Source organism: Heterodontus francisci, chromosome 46, assembly GCF_036365525.1.
Source record: "Heterodontus francisci isolate sHetFra1 chromosome 46, sHetFra1.hap1, whole genome shotgun sequence".
Classification (NCBI taxonomy): domain Eukaryota; kingdom Metazoa; phylum Chordata; class Chondrichthyes; order Heterodontiformes; family Heterodontidae; genus Heterodontus; species Heterodontus francisci.
Window position 1 is genome coordinate 21,726,151 of NC_090416.1, and position 20,357 is coordinate 21,746,507.

Below are 20,357 nucleotides of genomic sequence, written 5' to 3' on the forward strand. Positions count from 1 at the left end.
TTTCATGTCGCGTTTGCAGACGTCTTTATAACGGAGACATGGACGGCCGATGGGTCTGATACCAGTGGCGAGCTCGCTGTACAATGTGTCTTTGGGGATCCTGCCATCTTCCATGCGGCTCACATGGCCAAGCCATCTCAAGCGCCGCTGACTCAGTAGTGTGTATAAGCTGGGGATGTTGGCCGCTTCAAGGACTTCTGTGTTGGAGATATAGTCCTGCCACCTGATGCCAAGTATTCTCCGAAGGCAGCGAAGATGGAATGAATTGAGACGTCGCTCTTGGCTGGCATACGTTGTCCAGGCCTCGCTGCCGTAGAGCAAGGTACTGAGGACACAGGCCTGATACACTCGGACTTTTGTGTTCCGTGTCAGTGCGCCATTTTCCCACACTCTCTTGGCCAGTCTGAACATAGCAGTGGAAGCCTTACCCATGCGCTTGTTGATTTCTGCATCTAGAGACAGGTTTAGAGATACAGCACTGAAACAGGCCCTTCGGCCCACCGAGTCTGTGCCGAACATCAACCACCCATTTATACTAATCCTACACTAATCCCATATTCCTCCCAAACATCCCCACCTGTCCCTATATTTCCCTACCACCTACCTATACTAGTGACAATTTATAATGGCCAATTTACCTATCAACCTGCAAGTCTTTTGGCTTGTGGGAGGAAACCGGAGCACCCGGAGAAAACCCACGCAGACACAGGGAGAACTTGCAAACTCCACACAGGCAGTACCCGGAATCGAACCCGGGTCCCTGGAGCTGTGAGGCTGCGGTGCTAACCACTGCGCCACTGTGCCGCCCTGTAAAGGATGAGCAAGGGGAAACAGTGACAGATTTTCTCAGCTGTTTTGCGAATCAATACAGGTATAAATTCATTGCAAGAATAGAAGGAGGAATCGAAGAATTTTAGCATACGAAAGTCAGGATGAAATGCTTCACCAAGCATCAAGCAAAAGACTATGCAATTCTCTTTTGAATGATGCTTCAGACATGCAAAAAATATGGAGAAAGGACAGCTCCAATTGAAAACCTAGCACCAGAACAAAGACAATGGTCTCTGTTTGTTGTAATTTCCGATTCCATAAAATGCAGGTTTTTCCACCATATGCATGTTTTCTAATGGCATTTCCTTGCTCCATGTGCACTTGCTAATGAAGCCTCGTTGCTTACAGCCTGCTTGCTAATGCATTCTGCTTGTTCAGTTTTTGTTAATGCCATCTCATTGGTCTGTATGTTTGCTAATGCAGTGGTCTTGCTTGGCTTGTTTTGGTGGTTTCCCAGCTGTGTGTGTATTTACTAATACAGCCCAATATTAGTGACCAATGCTGGAAAACATATTTGCATGTGGATGGCTGGTGGACAAGATCAGGTTTGCTGTAAGGCCTCCACTGTTGAATTTCCTTCCAATACTGTAGGCTGACACGAGAATCAACAAATGACAGTTGCCTCACAGTCATTCCTTGCAAAGGGCTGCTCAGGTCAGGAAAAAAAAAACCCGACCCACAGTGGACCCGAGCCCGACCCGGCCGAAGTCGTTCCATTTTTTTCCCGCGCCTGAGCCTTCCCGACCACCGGAATGTTCACTTTACCTACCTTCCGATTCCGATTTCACTTTTCCAGTTTGTGCAGATAAGCAACAAAAACTGCAGTTGGACTTGAAAGGTTGTTTAAAAAGATGAAGATTAGAGCCACGAAGTCAGTGATTGTTTGGTCGTGAGTTAAACAGAAACCCATGGAGTTGTGCCCAGACAGGTTGTGCCACACTGTACCTTCCTCTTCTTCAGCCTCCTTGTCTCAAGAGACAATGAGTAAGCGCCTGGAGGTGGTCAGTGGTTTGTGAAGCAGCACCTGGAGTGGCTATAAAGGTCAATTCTAGAGTGACAGACTCTTCCACAGGTGCTGCAGATAAAATTGGCAGTCGGGGCTGTTACACAGTTGGCTCTCTCCTTGCGCTTCTGTCTTTTTTTCCTGCCAACTGCTGAGTCTCTTCGACTCGCCACTCTTTAGCCCCGCCTTTATGGCTGCCCACCAGCTCTGGCGATCACTGGCAACTGACTCTCACGACTTGTGATCAATGTCGCAGGACTTCATGTCGCGTTTGCAGACGTCTTTAAAGCAGAGACATGGACAACCGGTGGGTCTGGTACCAGTGACAAGCTCGCTGTACAGTGCATCCTTGGGGATCCTGCCATCTTCCAAATGGTTCACACGGCTAAGCCATCTCAAGCGCCGCTGACTCAATAGTGGGTATAAGCCGGGGATGTTGGCCGCCTCAAGGACTTCTGTGTTGGAGATACGGTCCTGCCACCTGATGCCAAGGATTCTCCGGAGGCAGCGAAGATGGAATGAATTGAGATGTTGCTCTTGGCTGACATACGTTGTCCAGGCCTCGCTGCCGTAGAGCAAGGTACTGAGAACACAGGCTTGATACACTCGGACTTTTGTGTTCCGTGTCAGTGTGCCATTTTCCCACACTCTCTTGGCTAGTCTGGACATAGCAGTGGACGCCTTTCCCATGCGCTTGTTGATTTCTGCATCGAGAGACAGGTTACTGGTGATAGTTGAGCCTAGGTAGGTGAACACTTCCAGAGCGTGGTCGCTGATATTGATGGATGGAGCATTTCGGATGCCCTGTCTCATGATATTCGTTTTCTTGAGGCTGACAGTTAGGCCAAATTCGTTGCAGGCAGCCACAATCCTGTTGATGAGTCTCTGCAGACACTCTTCCGTGTGAGATGTTAATGCAGCATCGACAGCAAAGAGGAGTTCCCTGATGAGGACTTTCCGTACTTTGGTCTTCGCTCTAAGATGGCAAAGTTGAACAACCTGCCACCTGATCTTGTGTGGAGGAAAATTCATTCTTCTGAAGACTTGAACGCATGTGAGAGCAGCAGGGAGAAGATCATCCCAAACAGTGTAGGTGCGAGAACACAGCCCTGTTTCACGCCACTCAGGATAGGAAAGGGGTCTGATGAGGCGCCGCTATGCTGAATTGTGCCTTTCAGATCGTCATGGAATGAGGTGATGATACTTAGTAGCTTTGGTGGACTTCCGATCTTTGCTAGTAGTTTGAAGAGACCACGTCTGCTGACGAGATCAAAGGCTTTGGTGAGATCAATGAAAGCAATGTAGAGGGGCATCTGTTGTTCGCAGCATTTCTCCTGTAGCTGGCGAAGGGAGAACAGCATGTCATTGGTGGATTTCTCTGCTCGAAAGCCACACTGCGCCTCAGGGTAGACATACTCAGCCAGCTTCTGGAGCCTGTTTAAAGCGACTCGAGCGGAGGCTTTCCCCACTATGCTGAGCAGGGAGATTCCACGGTAGTTGTTGCAGTCACCGCGGTCACCCTTGTTCTTATAGAGGGTGATGATATTGGCATTGCGCATGTCCTGAGGTATTGCTCCCTCGTCCCAGCACAGGCAAAGCAGTTCGTAAAATGCTGAAAGTGTAGCAGGCTTGGCACTCTTGATTATTTCAGGCGTAATGCTGTCCTTCCCAGGGGCTTTTCCGCTGGCTAGAGAATCAATGGCATCACTGAGTTCCGATTTTGTTGGCTGATTGTCCAGCTCATCCATGACTGGCAGAGACTGGGCTGCATTGAGGGCAGTCTCAGTGACATTTTCCCTGGGGTACAGTTCTAGGTAGTGCTCCATCCAGCGGTCCATTTGCTTGCATTGGTCAGTGATCGTGTCCCCTGATTTAGATTTGAGGGGGTGGGGGGCGATCTTCCTGATGGTTGGCCCAAAAGCTCTCTTAATGCCATCATACATTCCTCTGATGTTTCCGGTGTCGGAGGCCAGCTGAATATGACTGCATAGGTGTTGCCAGTAGTCATTTGCGCAGCGCCTGGCTGTTCTTTGTGCAGCGCTTCTGGCTGCTTTAAGTGCTACGGATGTTAACTCGCTGGGGACTTTCTCGTAGTCCAACAGTGCAATGCGCTTGGCAGCTATGACAAGTTCCAGCTCTTCAAAGTGAGATTGAAACCAGTCTGCATTCTGCTTCACACGTTTGCCATAGTGGTCATTGCTGACTCATAGATAGCATCTCTGATGTGGGCCCACTTGGTCTCTGCATCCCTTGTAGGAGTGTTTAAGGGCTTTTTCAAGTGAATTTCGAAACTTATGTAACAACTGTGGATAAGAAATTCTGCTAGTGCTGATGTGCGGGCAGCCCTTCTGCTTGGAGTGTTGCAGCTTCTTTGGTTTGAGTCTAACCTTGCTGCACACCAGGGAGTGGTCGGCATCGCAGTCCATACTGTGGAAGCTGCGTGTGATTTGAACGCTGTTTAAAGAGGCTCGCCTTGTGACGATGAGGTCCAGCTGGTGCCAACGACGTGATCTTGGGTGCCTCCAAGAAACCTGGTGACAGGGTTTAGTATGAAAGAACGAGTTGGTGATGCAGAGGTTATGATAGGTACACAACTCAAGCAGTCTCTGTCCATTCTCATTCATCCTTCCAATGCCATAGCGTCCAAGGCAGGAGGGCCATGAGTCATGGTCGGCCCCAACCCTGGCATTAAAGTCCCCCAGCAGGAACAGGTGTTTGGTGTTGGGGATGCTACTAATGATATTATGGAGTTCCTCATAGAACTGGTCTTTAGCTTCAGGTGGGGAGCAGAGTGTTGGAGCATAGATGCTGAGTAGGTGTACTGGACCAGAGGCGGTGAGCAGTCGGATGGACAGTATGCGTTCCGAGCCATTTGAAGGTGGCTCTATCATGCTGAGCAAAGAGTTTCTGATGGCGAAGCCCAGCCCACGCTGTCTTGGTTCTTCAGGATCCCTACCCTGCCAGAAGAAGATGTAGTCTTGTTCTCTTAGAGATCCGCTCGCAGGGAAGCATGCCTCCTGAAGTGCTGCAATGTCCACATTGGGTCTACTGAGCTTGTTGTTAATGATGGCGGTCTTCCGAGAATCGTTGATTTGTGTAAGGTCTTCCGACAGGCCAGGACACATAGTTCTGACGTTCCAGCTTGCAAAACGAAGGGCTGGTACCTTCTTTCCTTTTTTTGTCGTGCTGTTTGGTGCGGTGTTGCAGTCCACTTGTCAGGCAATGTTCCTGAGCTCCAAGCACCCATTGAAGCAGGTGGACTGTGGCGGGACAGAACCTTACTGACTGGGGGCTGCCCGGTTTGAGGCAGGCGGTAGCTGTCCAGTGAGATGCGATGACCTCTCCCACCGACAAAGGCAACCCGTAGCGCCCAATCTCTATGCCAACTGAGCTGGATTTATTACCCGAAACTGCTGCCTTCCGCGTTGTTTTGGTCGCTGTGAGGTGACTATGGAGTGACCTCTCCATGGCGCATGCCTGGGCAGATGTATGGAGGTTGTGCGTTGCCCAAGCGTCGAAACCCAGTGATTGAGAACAGGATTGTGAACTAGTTAACAGACAGAAAACAGAGTAGGAATAAATGGGTACATTTTAGGATTGGCAGGTTGTGACTAGTGAGGCAGCGCAAGAATCAGTGCTTGGGCTCCAGCTATTCACAACCTATATCAATGATTTGGATGTGGGGATCAAATGTAATATTTCCAAGTTTGCAGATGACACAAAACTAGGTGGAGAGTTGCTTCAAGGGGATTTGGAGAGGCTAAGCGAGTGGACAAAAATTTAGCAGATGGAATACAATAGACAAATGAGACTTTATCCACTTTGGTAGGAAAAACAGAAATACAGAATATTTCTTAAATGGTGAGAGGCTGGGAAGTGTTGAATTTCAACGAGACTTGGGTGTCCTTGTTAGTGAGTCACTGAAAGTGAACATGCAGGTACAGCAAGCAATTAAGTCAAATGGTATGTTAGCCTTTATTGCAAAAATAGGAGCAAAAATGTCTTACTGCAATTATATAGAGCCTTGCTAAGACCATATCTGAAGTATTCTGTGCAGTTTTGGTCTCCTTACCTAAGGAAAGATATACTTGTCATGGAGGGAATGCAATGAAAGTTCACCAAGCTAATTTCTGGGATTGAAAGATTGTCCTATGAGGAGAGATTAAATAGTTTACCTTTATTCTCTGGAGTTTAGAAGAATGAGAGGTGATCTAATTCAAACATACAAAATTCTTCCTGTGCTAACAGGGTTGATGCAGGAATGGAGTTAGGAGGTTTCCCCGGCTGGGGAGTCCAGAACCAGGGGACGCAGTCTCAGAATACGGGGCATACCATTTAGGACTGAGACGAGGAGGATTCCTTCACTCAGAGGGCGGTAAATCTTTGGAATTCTCTGTCACAGATAGTTGTGGAGGCTCAGTCGATGAGTATGTGCAAGATTGAGATTGATAGAGTTCTACATATTAAAAACATCAAGGGTTACAGGGTTAGTGCAGGAAAATTGTGTTGAAATAGAATATTAGCCATGGTCTCATTGAATGGCGCAGCAGGCTCTAATGGCTGAATGGCCTACTCCTGCTCCTATTTCTTGTGTTCTTCTGAGTGTGGCTCTCTGCGGCAGATGGTGTCTTTACTCCCCCAGTGATGTGGCTCTCTGCGGCAGATGGTGTCTTTACTCCCCCAGTGATGTGGCTCTCTGCAGCGGATGGTGTATTTAGTCCCCTGGCGAGTGTGGCTCTCTGCAGCGGATGGTGTTACTCCCCTGGCGAGTGTGGCTCTCTGCAGCGGATGGTGTTACTCCCCTGGCGAGTGTGGCTCTCTGCAGTGGATGGTGTTACTCCCCTGGCGAGTGTGGCTCTCTGCAGCAGATGATGTATTTACTTCCCTAGTGAGTGTGACTCTCTGCAGCGGACGGTGTATTTACTCACCAAAACATCAGGGGTAGGCAGTTTTTACACCTGCAATGCTTCATCGTCAGAACTGGAACTTACGGCAAGACACAGATGACTCTGCTTTCATCTGTCATTGAAATAAATATTTTGGGTAGCCCAAGCCATCGGGACTGTGGAAGTGAGGGGGCCACTTGGATGAGGCTACAACTTTACAGCTTTGCCTGTTTTTTCATTTCTCTGCATGGTCACTGAACCTGAAACTCCACCAGATCCGTCTTGCTTTTTGAAAAGTTTTCTGTTCTGTCAGCTCCTCCCTGAAGGACTGGATGCCACAATACTCCAGACAAAACAGTCTTCCCCTCTCAGCTGGTTCCTATCACAAGGCCAGCGTAACTCATTCCACTCTCATTTGCAATAAACTGGGGCAGCGAGTGTGGAAACTGTGCCCAGCTACAGAAATCTTCTGCTACAAGGTCAGAACAGTAAAAACCACAAGAAAGCTTAACCCTCCAGTCATAGAGACCAGAGAATGCCTTTTATCTTTAGGCATAGTGAAATCCTGGAAAATTGCACTATTTTCCTTCATATAGATTATACTTAGATCAGGGCATGACATCAGTATAAGTAAATGAGAATAGCAATTTCCATTCCAAACCTAGCTCCAGGTATCCACCAGATAATTTCCCAAGGGGTGAAGGGAAATAGTTAAACAGCAACTTCTCAGCACTAATCCAGGCACACTGTGGCTGCAAAACACATTGCACATTTTACGATCTCAAATACCACAAATTCTAATGGAATTCATTTGACCCACTCACCAATCAAAAGGGTTTGCTCAGCTGACTTTACTAAACCAGTTCTAACCAATTTTCACAGCTCCTTTTGTAAGCACCAATGTGCTGGTAAAGGCAAACATAGTTTCCCTCCAATACAATAATTGTGTTACTAATGGAGCTTTGCTCAGTTCAAATAGGAAGCAGTAACCATCACTTCACATAGAATTAAACTGCCAGTTCAGACTCCTTTACTTAAAAGTAGGTTTGAAAATAAGACATTCACACAGATCAGAGCAAGTTTCGGTCAGTAAAAACAAGAGGAGAAAGTCTCAATGAGAGTGGTTAATGGTTTGAGTATTCTTCCCAAATGCACAGTACATCAAATGACAGTGAGCTACAATGAGTAAAATCTCCTAAAACAAGTTCTGGTACCAAAATAAACTTCGGGATTCCGAAGAAGGGCCACTGACCCGAAACGTTAACTCTGTTTCTCTCTCCACAGATGCTGCCAGACCTGAGTATTTCCAGCATTTCTTGTTTTTATTTCAGATTTCCTGCATCCGCAGTATTTTGCTTTTAAGTTCTGGTACCGAATGTTCAAAGAGATCTGACTTTGCTTATTTTCTCATCTCCCTAGGAGAGATGCTGTTGGGCTACATTCCACCAATATTAGTCATCCTCCAGCCCATCATGCAGGAAACTCTCTCCCTCGAGTGAACAGCTCCATTGGTTACCATCATGGACTGGACAGCATGGCTAAGACTGAAACCATGGACCAAAAGAACAGCAATACACATTCAACAATAAGACTGAACATAAAGCTTTTTAACTAAATAAACCCAAGCATTTCTTTCCTAAAGGACATTAATGAATCAGATGGGCTTTTATGACAAATCGATAATAGTTTCATGACACCATTTCTGAGACTAGCTTTCAATTCCAGATTTTTATTAATTGAATTTATTAATTAGATTTAAATTCCACCGACTGCCTTGGTGGGATTTAAACCTGTGTCCTGAGACAATTAGCCTGAGCCTCTGGATTACTAGTTCAGCGACATTACCACTACACCACCACCTCCCCCTAACAACTGAAGGAGCGGTTGTTGAAGGTTTAGACTGCTGGCCCATGCGTAAAGTTCACCGGTGATCAAACATAGCTGGAATAAATGTAAAGACATACAAACTGATTGTTCTAATTTAAATCATAGTAAAGCAACTTTTTTCTGCAACTCCAAGGAATAAGGAGGCGGCAAGCTACTTATTCTCAAGCCTTTGATGATCTGCAACTAGTACGAGGTAGCCATCTCCAATACAAAATCAGATTACTATTGTGACAGTGCAATCAGGATTATTGGGATATTAATGGATTTGATTCATTTGGGGTTATAGGTGGTCAGAGGCCAGATTACCATTCTTTAAGCTTTATATGTTTATATATTCTATAAAATTCATAAGCATTATATCCAATTAATAACATTTGGAAAATGAAAATGCTGGAAATACTCAGCAGGTCAGGCAGCATCTGTGGAGCGCGAAACAGAGTTAATGTTTTCGTCTATAATCTTTCATCAGAACTTGATCTCTTCTGGTGAAAAGTTACTGAGCTGAAATGTTAACTGTTTCTCTCTCCACAGATGCTGCCTGGCCTGTTGACTATTTCCAGCATTTTGAGTTTTTATTTCAGATTCCCAGCATCCACAGTATTTTGCTTTACTGAAATTTGGACTTTTGTGCTGTGACAAAAACAAATCTTGCACTAAAGGAAGAAAATATCTGAAGTTTAAAAAAAAAGTTAAGGTATTTTGAAATAACATGAAAGTGATCAACCACAGATTCAGAGAATCGTTACAGCACAGAAGGCTATTCAGCCCATCATATCTGTGCTGGCTCTCCAAAAAAGTAATTTACTGAGCGCCACATCCCTGCCTTCTCCCTGTAGCCCTGAACATTCTTCCTTTTCAGATAACAATCCAATTCCTTTTTGACTGCCTTGATTGAACCTGCCTCCACCACACACTCAGGTAGTACATTCCAAATCCTAAACATTCACTGCGTGAAAATTTTTTTTACATGTCACCATTGCTTCTTTTGCCAATTACCTTAAGTCTGTGCCCTCTTGTTCTCGATCCTTCCCCCATTGGGAACACTTTTCCCCTATTTACTCTGTCCAGACCCTTCATGATTTTGACCACCTCTGTCAAGTCACCTCACAAGCTTTTCTTCTCCAAGGAAAACAGTCCCAACTTCTCCAATCTATCCACACAGCTGAAGTTCTTCATTCCTGGGATCATTCTTGTGAATTGTTCCTGCATTCTCTCGAATGCCTTCACATCTTTTCTATAGTGTCCAGAACTGGACTCAATACTCCAGTTGAGGCTGAACTAGTGCGCTACACAAATTTAACATAACTTCTTAAAGCTACTTAAAGGGATGCTGGTGGATAGGCAATGGCAAACATTTAAAGAGCGCATGGATGAACTGCAACAATTGTTTATCCCTGTCTGGCACAAAAGTAAAATGGGAAAGTAGCCAAACCATGGCTTACAAGGGAAATTAGAGAAAGCATTAGACCAAGGAAGAGGCCAGAAAAAACAACAGACCTGAGGATTGGGAGCAGTTTAGAATTCAGCAAAGGAGGACCAAGGGATTGATTAAGAAGGGGAAAATAGAGTACGAGAGTAAGCTTGCGGGGAACAGAAAAACTGGCTGTAAAAGTTTCTATAGGTATGTGAAGAGAAAAAGATTGGTGAAGCCAAATGTCAGAAACAGGGGAATTTATAATGGGGAACAAAGAAATGGCTGACCAACTAAAATAATACTTTGGTTCTGTCTTCACAAAGGAGGACACAAATATCATACCAGAAATGTTGAGGAACACAAGGTTTAGTGAGAGAGAGGAACTGAAGGAAATCAGTTTTTGTAGAGAAATGGTGTTGGGGAAATTGATGGGATTGAAGGCCAATAAATCCCCAGGGCCTGATGGTATGCATCCCAGAGTACTTAAGGAAGTGGCCCTAGAAACAGTGGATGCATTGGTGGTCATCTTCCAAGATTCTATAGACTCTGGAACAGTTCCGACAGATTGGAGGGTAGCTAATGCAACCCCACTATTTAAAAAGGGAGGTAGAGAGAAAACAGGGAATTACAGACCAGTCAGCCTGATGTCAGTAGTGGGGAAAATTCTAGAGTCCATTATCAAAGATTTTATAGCAGAGCACTTGGAGAACAGTGGTAGAATCGGGCAGAGTCAGCATGGATTTACGAAAGGGAAATCATGCTTGACAAATCTACGAGAATTCTTTGAGGATGTAACTAGTAGAGTTGATGAGGGGGAGCCAGTGGATGTGGTTTATTTGGACTTTCAGAAGGCTTTCGACAAAGTCCCAGATAAGAGATTAGTGTGTAAAATTAAAGCGCATGGGATTGGGGGTAATGTATTGCGATGGATAGAAAATTGCTTGGTAGACAGGAAACAAGGAGTAGGGATAAAAGGGTCTTTTCCCGAACGGCAGGCAGTGACTAGTGGGGGACCGCAGGGATCGGTGCTCGGACCCCAGCTATTCACAACATATATTAATGATTTAGATGAGGGAACTAAATGTAATATCTCCAAATTTGCAGATGACACAAAACTGGGTGGGAGGGTGAGTTGTGAGGAGGATGCATTGAGGCTTCAGGGTGATTTGGACAAGTTGAGTGAGTGGGCTAATGCATGGCAGATGCAGTATAATGTGGATAAATGTGAGGTTATCCACTTTGGTAGCAAAAACAGGAAGGCAGATTATTATCTGAACGGCTATAAACTGAGAGAGGGGAATATGCAGCGAGACCTGGGTGTTCTCCTGCACCAGTCGCTGAAGGTAAGCATGCAGGTGCAACATGTGGTAAAAAAGGCAAATGGCAAGTTGGCCTTCATAGCGAGAGGATTAGAGTACAGGAGCAGGGATGTCTTGCTGCAATTATAGAAGGCCTTGGCGAGGCCACACCTGGAATACAGTGTGCAGTTTTGGTCTCCTTATCTGAGGAAGGATGTTCTTGCTATAGGGGGAGTGCAGCGAAGGTTTACCAGACTGATTCCTGGGATGGTGGCACTGACGTATGAGGAGAGATTGAGTCGGTTAGGATTATATTAGCTGGAGTTCAGAAGAATGAGGGAGGATTTCATAGAAACCTAGAAAATTTTAACAGGACTTTACAGGGTAGATGCAGGAAGGATGTTCCCGATGGTGGGGGAATCCGGAACCAGGGTTCATAGTCTAAGGATACAGGGTAAACCTTTCAGGACTGAGATGAGGAGAAATTTCTTCACCCAGAGAGTGGTGAGCCTGTGGAATTCGCGACCACAGAAAGCAGTTGAGGCCAAAACATTGTATGTTTTCAAGGAGTTAGATATAGCTCTTGGGTCTAAAGGGATCAAAGGGAATGGGGAGAAAGCAGGAACAGGTTACTGAGTTGGATGATCAGCCATGATCATAATGAATGTTGGAGAGGCTCGAAGGGCCGAATGGCCTACTCCTGTTCCTATTTTCTATGTTTCCTTGCTTCTGTACACTACACCCCTATTAATAAAGGCAAGGGTGCTGTATGCTCTATTAACTGCTCTCTCAACCTGTCCTGCCACCTTCAATGATTTATGTACACATACACCCAGATCCCTCTGCTCCTGCAGCCCCTTTAAAATTGTACCCTTTATTTTATATCATCTCTGTGATCTGCCTACCAAAATGAATCACCACACACTTCTCTGCATTAAATTTCACTGCCACTTGTCTGCCCATTCCACCAACCTGTCTATGACCTTTTGAAGTTCTATAGTATCCTTCTCACAGTTCACAATGTTTCCAAGTTTCATATCATCTGCAAATTTTGAAATTGTGCCCTGTACACCAATGTCCAGGTCTTCCATATATATCATGAAGAGCAAGGGTCCTAACACTACAAACCTTCCTCCAATCTGAAAAACATCCATTAAGCACTACTGTCTATTTCCTGTCACTCAGCCAATTTCATACCCATGTTGCTCTTGTCCCTTTTATTCCATGAGCGATAACTTGGCTCACAGGTCTGTTCTGTGGCACTTTATCAAGTGCCTTTTGAAAGTCCATATACACATCAACAGCATTCGCTTCATCAACCTTCTCTGTTACCTCATCAAAAACCTCCAGCAAGTTCGTTAAACACAATCTGCCCTTCACAAATCTGTGCTGGCTATCCCTAATTAACCTGCATTTGCCCAAGTGACTATTAAAGGATGTGAGGCAACCTGCCTCTACCACCCTCCCAGGCAGTGCATTCCAGACCGTCACCACCCTCTGGGTAAAAATGTTCTTCCTCAAATCTCCTCACCTTAAACTTGTGTCCCCTCGTAACTGACCCTTCAACGAAGGGGAACAGCTGCTCCCTATCCACCCTGTCCATGCACCTCAATCTTGTACACCTCGATCAGGTCACCCCTCAGTCTTCTCTGCTCCAGCAAAAACAACCCAAGCCTTTCCAACTTCTCTTCCTGGCTTAAATGTTCCAACCCAGGCAACATTCTGGTGAATCGCCTCTGCACCCCCTCCAGTGAAATCACGTCCTTCCGATAATGTGGCGACCAGAATTGCACACAGTACTCCAGCTGTGGCCTTACCAAAGTTCTATACAACTCCAACATGACCTCCCTGCTTTTGTAATCTATGCCTCGATTGATAAAAGCAAGTGTCCCATATGCCTTTTTCACCACCCTATTAACCTGCCCTTCTGCCTTCAGATATCTATGGACAAACACGCCAAGGTCCCTTTGTTCCTCGGAACTTCACAGTGTCAGGCCATTCATTGAATACTTCCATGTCACGTTACTCCTTCCAAAGTGTATCACCTCACATTTTTCAGCGTTAAATTCCATCTGCCACTTTTCTGCCCATTTGACCATCCCGTCTATATCTTCCTGTAACCTAAGACACTCCACCTCACTGTTAACCACTCGGCCAATCTTTGTGTCATCCGCGAACTTACTGATCCTACCCCCCACATAGTCATCTATGTCGTTTATATAAATGACAAACAATAGGGGACCCAGCACAGATCCCTGTGGTACACCACTGGACACTGGCTTCCAGTCGCTAAAACAGCCGTCTGTCATCACTTTCTGTCTCCTACAGCTAAGCTAATTTTGAATCCACCTCATCAAGTTACCCTGTATCCCATGTGCATTTGCTTTCTTGATAAGTCTCCCATGTGGGACCTTGTCAAAGGCTTTGCTGAAATCCATGTAAACTACATCAACTGCACTACCCTCATCTACACACCTGGTCACATGCTCAAAAAATTCAATCCAATTTGTTAGGCATGACCTCCCTCTGACAAAGCCATGCTGACTATTCCTAATCAAATTTTGCCTCTCCAAGTGGAGATAGATTCTCTCCTTCAGAATTTTCTCCAATAGTTTCCCTACCACTGACGTGAGACTCACTGGTCTGTAGTTCCCTGGCTTACCTCTACAACCTTTCTTAAATAGTGGGACCACATTAGCTGTTCTCCAGTCCTCTGGCACCTCCCCCGTGGCCAGAGAGGAATTAAAAATTAGGGTCAGAGCCCCTGCAATCTCCACCCTCGCCTCCCGGGACACAAATCGTCCAGACCTGGAGATTTGTCCACTTTTAAGCCTGCCAAAACCTCCAATACCTTGTCACTCCCTATGACAATTTGCTCAAGAACCTCAGTCTCTCTCGCTGAGTTCCATATCTACATCCTCATTCTCTTGGGTGAAGACAGACGTGAAGTATTCGTTCAACACCCTACCAATGTCCTCTGGCTCCACCCACAGATTTCCCCCTTGGTCCCCAATGGGTCCTACTTTTTCCGTGGATATCCTCTTCCCATTGATATACTTATAGAATATCTTGGGATTTTCCCTACTTTTACCAGCCACAGCTTTCTCATATCCCCTCTTTGCTCTCCTAATTGCTTTCTTAAGCTCCATCCTACACTTTCTGTACTCCACTAATGCTTCCGTTGATTTGCTCTCCTTGTATTTGCTAAAAGCCTCTCTTTTCCTTCTCATCGTACCCTGAATGTTTCTGGTCATCCATGGTTCTCTGGGCTTGTTGCTCCCACCTATTACCCCAGAGGGAACATGTTGGGCCTGTACCCTCCCCATTTCCTTTTTGAATGCCCCCACCGCTCTTCTGTAGATTTGCTGACAAGTAACTCTACCTTGGCCAGATTCTGCCTTATTTTACTGAAATTCGCTCTCCCCCAATCCAAAACGTTTTTTTGCAACTTGGCTATTTCTTTCTCCATAACAAGCTTAGATTGTACCATATTGTGGTCGCTATCACCAAAATGTACCCCCACCAACACATCAACCACCTGTCCGGCTTCATTCCCCAGAATTAGGTCCAGCACTGCACCCTCCTTTGTTGGATCCTCTACATATTGAGCTAAAAAGTTCTCCTGTATACATTTTAAGAACTCCGCTCCATCTAAGCCCTCAACACGATGACTATCCCAATTAATGTTGGGAAAGTTGAAATCACCTAATATAATTACCCTATTATTTTTACACACCTCTGCAAATTGCGCACATATTTGCTCCTCAATTTCCCGCTGACTACCTGGGGGTCTATAATAAACACCTAGCAATGTGGCTGTCTCTTTTTTATTCCTAAACGCTACCCATAAAGCTTCATTTGATGCCCCCTCCAAGATATCATCTCTCCTTACTGCAGTAACTGACTCCTTAACTAATATTGCAATGCCCCCTCCTCTTTTACCCCCTCCTCTGTCTCGCCTGAAGATTCAATATCCCGGGATATTGAGCTGCCAATCCTGCCCCTCCCTCAACCATGTCTCCGTGATGGCTATTATATCACAATTCCACATGTCAATCATTGCCCTTAACTCATCCGCTTTACCTGCAATACTCCTGGCATTAAAGTAGAGGCCTTCCATCCTGCTTACTTCCTTGAAACTTACTTCCGCTGTATTCCCTCTGACTTGTTTGTTTTCCTGTGTTTAGCTGTGGTCCCTATTCTGCTAGGAATCTGCGTCCCCTCCCCCTGCCAAATTAGTTTAAACTCCTCCCAACAGCACTAGCAAAGCCGCCAGCAAGGATGTTAGTCCCCCCTCTGGTTCAGATGTAGACCGTCCCCCGCTTGTACAGGTCCCACCTTCGCCAGAAACGGTCCCAGTGGTCCAGGAATCTAAAACCCTCCCTCCTGCACCAACTCTTCAGCCACGCATTCATCTGATATTCATTAATCATTATTCATTCATCTAATATTCATTATAAACCCATGGGCTCCCACAGCTACCTCGACTACACTTCCTCACACCCTGCCTCCTCTGAGGACTCCATCCCATTCCAGTTTCCGTCATATCTGTTCTGATGATACGACTTTCCGTAACAGCATTTGATATGTCTTCCTTTTTCCTCAACTGATGACTCTCCCCACCACCACCCCCCCCAAACCTCACGCCCGTGGTTGACAGGGCCCTCGACCATGTCGGACCTACTGACCTATTTCCCGCACTTCTGCTCTCATCCCTTCCCTCCCAGAACCGCAATCGGACCCTTCTGGGACATCCTCACTTTCCAGCACTGCAATGTTCTCTTTAATCAATACTGCCACCCCTCCACCTTTCCTATCTTTCTTGAACACCTTGTATCCAGGAATATTTAGTATCCAGTCCTGCCCTTCTTTGAGCCAGATCTCCATTATAGCTACAACATATTTCCATATGGCTATCTGCACCGGCAACTCACAAATCTTATTTACCACATTCACATACATGCACAATAAACCTAATTTAGACCTTATTACTTTCCCCCTTACTCTGAACCCATCTATTAACTTACTATTTCCTACTCTCGTACTATCTCTCTCTCCCAATATTGTGTACACCTTAGTTTTCCTCTCTAGTATTCCCTCCTGGTTTCCACATTCCTGCCAAGTTAGTTTAAACCCTCCCACTATCACTAGGAAATTGCCTCGCAAGGAAATTGGTCCTGGCTCGGTTTAGGTGCAACCCATCCGACCTATACAGGTCCCATCTACCCCAGAGCTGGTCGCAATGTCCCAGGAATCTAAAGCCCTCCCTCCTGTACTATCTTTCCAGCCAAACATTCATCTGCTTTATTTAACTATTTCTATACTCACCTGCGCGCGGTACCGGGAGTAATCTGAAGATTACTACTTTTGAGGTCCTGCTTGCTAATTTCCTACCTAATTCCGTAAATTCTGACTGCAGGACCACATCGCTCTTTCCACCTATGGCAGTGGTATCGATATGCACCACGACTGCTGGCTGTTCACCCTCCCCCCCCGCCTCCGAGTGCTCTGCAGCTGTTCAGTGACATCCTTGACCATGGCACCAGGGAGGCAACATACCATCCTGGATTCACATCCCTGGCTGCAGAAACTCCTATCACTATTGCTTATCCAGATTTCTTTGTGCCCCGCTGTACAGTATTTTGTGAAGCACAGAGGTATTTTAAGTGAACAACATAGATATAAAATCTACAGTTCAGATTTGTACTTACTTGTAGTCGCCCATCTAAGGTCCGCTGGATTGTTACGCATTTGCTGGGATGTGCTCCATTGGTTGTAATGGCAGTAATCAGCGAGTCCAACTCATCTTTCTTTTCTTTGAGCTTCTTCACTAAACTCTCAATGGCACGTTTAGCAAAGGTCTCATTTTCCCCACCTTGCCGATGGCACATCAGGCTGTGCACAATGCTCAGGCACGCATCATTGCTGGTGGGAGGATTCAAAGACATATTGCAGCTTGCCCCTGTAGCAAGCCAGAAAATGAAGGTTGCTTAGACAAGGTTGTAAAAAAACAGTCACACCCATTAGTCAAACTAGTCTGATATGCATCAGCTTGGCTCAGTTGGTTGTATTCTTGACTCGAATCAAGAGGTTGCAATTTCAAACAACATTTATACAGCACCTTTAACATAGAAAAATGGTACTTCACAGCAGTGTAAACCAGACAAAAACAAAATCATACTGAACCAAAAAAAAGAGACAGTAGGGCATGTGTCCAAAAGCTTGAGCAAAGAAGTAGGTTTCAACGAGCCTCTTGAAAAGGAGAAGACAGAGAGGTTTATAGAGGGGTTTCCAGGGCTTAGGCCCAGGCAGCTGAAAACACAGCCACCAATGTTAGGGCAAAGGAAGTTGGAGAAGCACAAGTGGCCAGAATTGAAGCAGCGCAGATATCTCGGAGGGTTGTAAAGCTGAGGAGATTACAGAAACAGAGAGGAAAGTGGGCATGGAGTATTTGAACACAGCAATGAGAATTTAAAAAAATAAGACACTGCCACACCAGGAACCAATGTAGGCCAGTGAGTACTGGGGTAATGATGAACCAGATGCGAATTAGCATATGGGTTGCAGAGTTTTGCATGAGATCAAGTTTATTTAGTTATTTAGAGATACAGCACTGAAACAGGCCCTTCGGCCCGAGTCTGTGCCGACCATCAGCAACCCTTTTATACTAATCCTACATTAATCCCATATTCCTACCCCATCCCCACCTTCCCTCAATTCCCCTACCAGCTACCTATACTCAGGTAAATTGGCCATTATAAATTGCCCCATCAACCTGCAACTCTTTGGCTGTGGGAGGAAACCGGAGCACCTGGCGAAAACCCACGCAGTCACAGGGGGAACTTGCAAACTCTGCACAGACCGTACCCAGAATTGAACCCGGGTCGCTGGAGCTGTGAGGCTGCAGTGCTAACCACTGCGCCACTGTGCCGCCCTTATTGAGGGTGGAAGTTGGCCAGCCAGCCAGTCCATTGGAATAGTCGAGTTTGGAGCAACAAGAGCATGGATGAGGATTTCAGTGGCAGATGGGCTGAGGCAGAGGTGAAGATAGGTAGTTACGGAGGTGGACGTAGGTGAACTTGGTAATGAAGGGATATGGGACAGGAAGCTCAGCTCAGGGTCAGATAAGGCTCCAACATTGCAATCGGCAATTGCCAGGGCCAGAAATGGAATCAGTGACTAGGGTACAGAGTTCGTGGCAGGTACCGAAGACTTCATGGAATGTATAAAAGATAGTTTTCTAGATTGGAGCGGCACAGTGGCTAGCACCGCAGCCTCACAGCTCCAGCGACCCAGGTCCAGTTCTGGGTACTGCCTGTGCGGAGTTTGCAAGCTCTCCCTGTGACCGCGTGGGCTTCCGCTGGGTGCTCCGGTTTCCTCCCACAGCCAAAGACTTGCAAGGTTGATAGGTAAATTGGCCATTGTAAATTGCCCATGGTGTAGGTAGGTGGTAGGAAAATGGTGGGGATGTGGTAGGGAATACGGGATTAATGTAGGATTAGTATAAATGGGTGCCATAGAGTCGTACAGCATAGCAACAGGCCCTTCGGCCCACCGCATCCATGCCGACTATAATGCCTATCTATACTAATCCCACCTGCCTGCATTAATTCCATATCCCTCTATGCCTTGCTCATTCAAGTACCTTTCCAGATGCCTCTTAAATGTCGCTACTGTTCCTGCCTCCACCACCTCCTCAGGCAGCTCATTCCAGATACCCATTATTCTTTGTGTGAAGAATTTACCCCTTTGATCCCCTTTAAACCTCCTCCCTCTCACCTTAAATCTATGCCCTCTAGTTTTAGTCACGCCTACCATGGGAAACAGACTCTGGCTATCTACCCTATCTATGCCTCTCAATTTTATATACTTTTATCATGTTCCCTCTCAGCCTCCTTCGCTCCAGGGAAAACAGACCCAGCCTATCCAATCTCTCTTTATAACTCAAGCCCTCCAAACCAGGCAAAATCCTTGTGAATCTTTTCTGCACCCTTTCTAGCTTACTCACATCTTTCCTGTAGTGCGGCAATCAGAACTGCACACAGGTGGTTGTTGGCCGGCACAGACTCGGTGGGCCGAAGGGCCTGTTTCAGTGCTGTAACACTCTATGACTCTATCAGTATGTTGAGGAACTAAGGGAACAGGCCATTTTAGATCTTGTATTCTGCAGTGAAAAGGGGTTATTTAATAACCTTGTAGTAAAGGAGCCTCTAGAAAAGAGTGATCGTAACATTATAGAGCTTTATATTAAGTTTGAGAGTGATTTAGTTAAAACCAAAACTAGGGACTTAAATCTGAATAAAAACCCCAAGGGAAAAGTAATTCAAAGGTGGCCAACAAGAGAAGTTAAAAAATAGCATTAAAAGGAAGAGGTTTATAAAGTTGCCAAAAATAGTAAGCCTGATGATTGGGAGGATTTTAAAGTGCAGCAAAACATGACAAAGAAATTAATAAAGAAACAGAAAGTAGGATGTTGGAGTAAAACAGCTAGAGACAGTTTGTAGAAGCTTCTGCAGGTATGTAAAAAGGAACAGATTAGTGAAAGTTAATATGAGTTCCTCAGAGGTAGATTCAAGAGAAATTATAATGGGGAATAAGAAAATGAAAGAGGTATTAAACAAATACTTTGCACTTGTCTGCACAGTAAAGGACACAAAATGTTCCAGGAATAGAAAGACTGAAGAACTTAAAACAAATTTGCATGAGTAAAGAAATGGTACTGGAGAAATTAATGGGACTAAAAGTTTACAAATCCTCTGGATGGCCTGCATCCTTGGGTTTTAAAAGAGGCAGCTGGAGATAGTGGATGCACTGGTTTTGATCTTCCAGAATTCCCTAGATTCTCAAACAGTTCCTGTGGAATGGAAGATAACAAATGTAAACCTGCCATCCATGAAAGGAGGGAAAGAGAAAACAAACAGAGAACTACAAAGCAGTAAGCCTGACATCAGTGGTAGAGGAAATGTTCAAATCTATTATTAGGTAACAGGGCACTTAGAATATACCATGATTACAGAAGGTCAACATAACTTATGAAA

At 45.5% G+C, this 20,357-nt stretch overlaps 1 protein-coding gene across 5 annotated transcripts in view; it reads right to left on the reverse strand.

Annotated features, from left to right (window-relative positions):
- LOC137356948 (mothers against decapentaplegic homolog 4-like) overlaps positions 1–20,357 on the reverse strand; it is a 178,922-nt gene that overhangs the window by 98,684 nt on the left and 59,881 nt on the right. For 3 of the 5 annotated variants that reach the window (XM_068022831.1, XM_068022832.1, XM_068022833.1), the window contains one exon: positions 17,031–17,281. In XM_068022831.1, the coding sequence (XP_067878932.1) occupies positions 17,031–17,267 (237 nt within the window). In that variant the 5' untranslated portion in view covers positions 17,268–17,281. Of the gene's footprint in view, positions 1–17,030; positions 17,282–20,068; positions 20,089–20,357 lie in introns of those variants that run through there. The other 2 variants (XR_010971115.1, XM_068022829.1) reach the window with 1 other exon arrangement.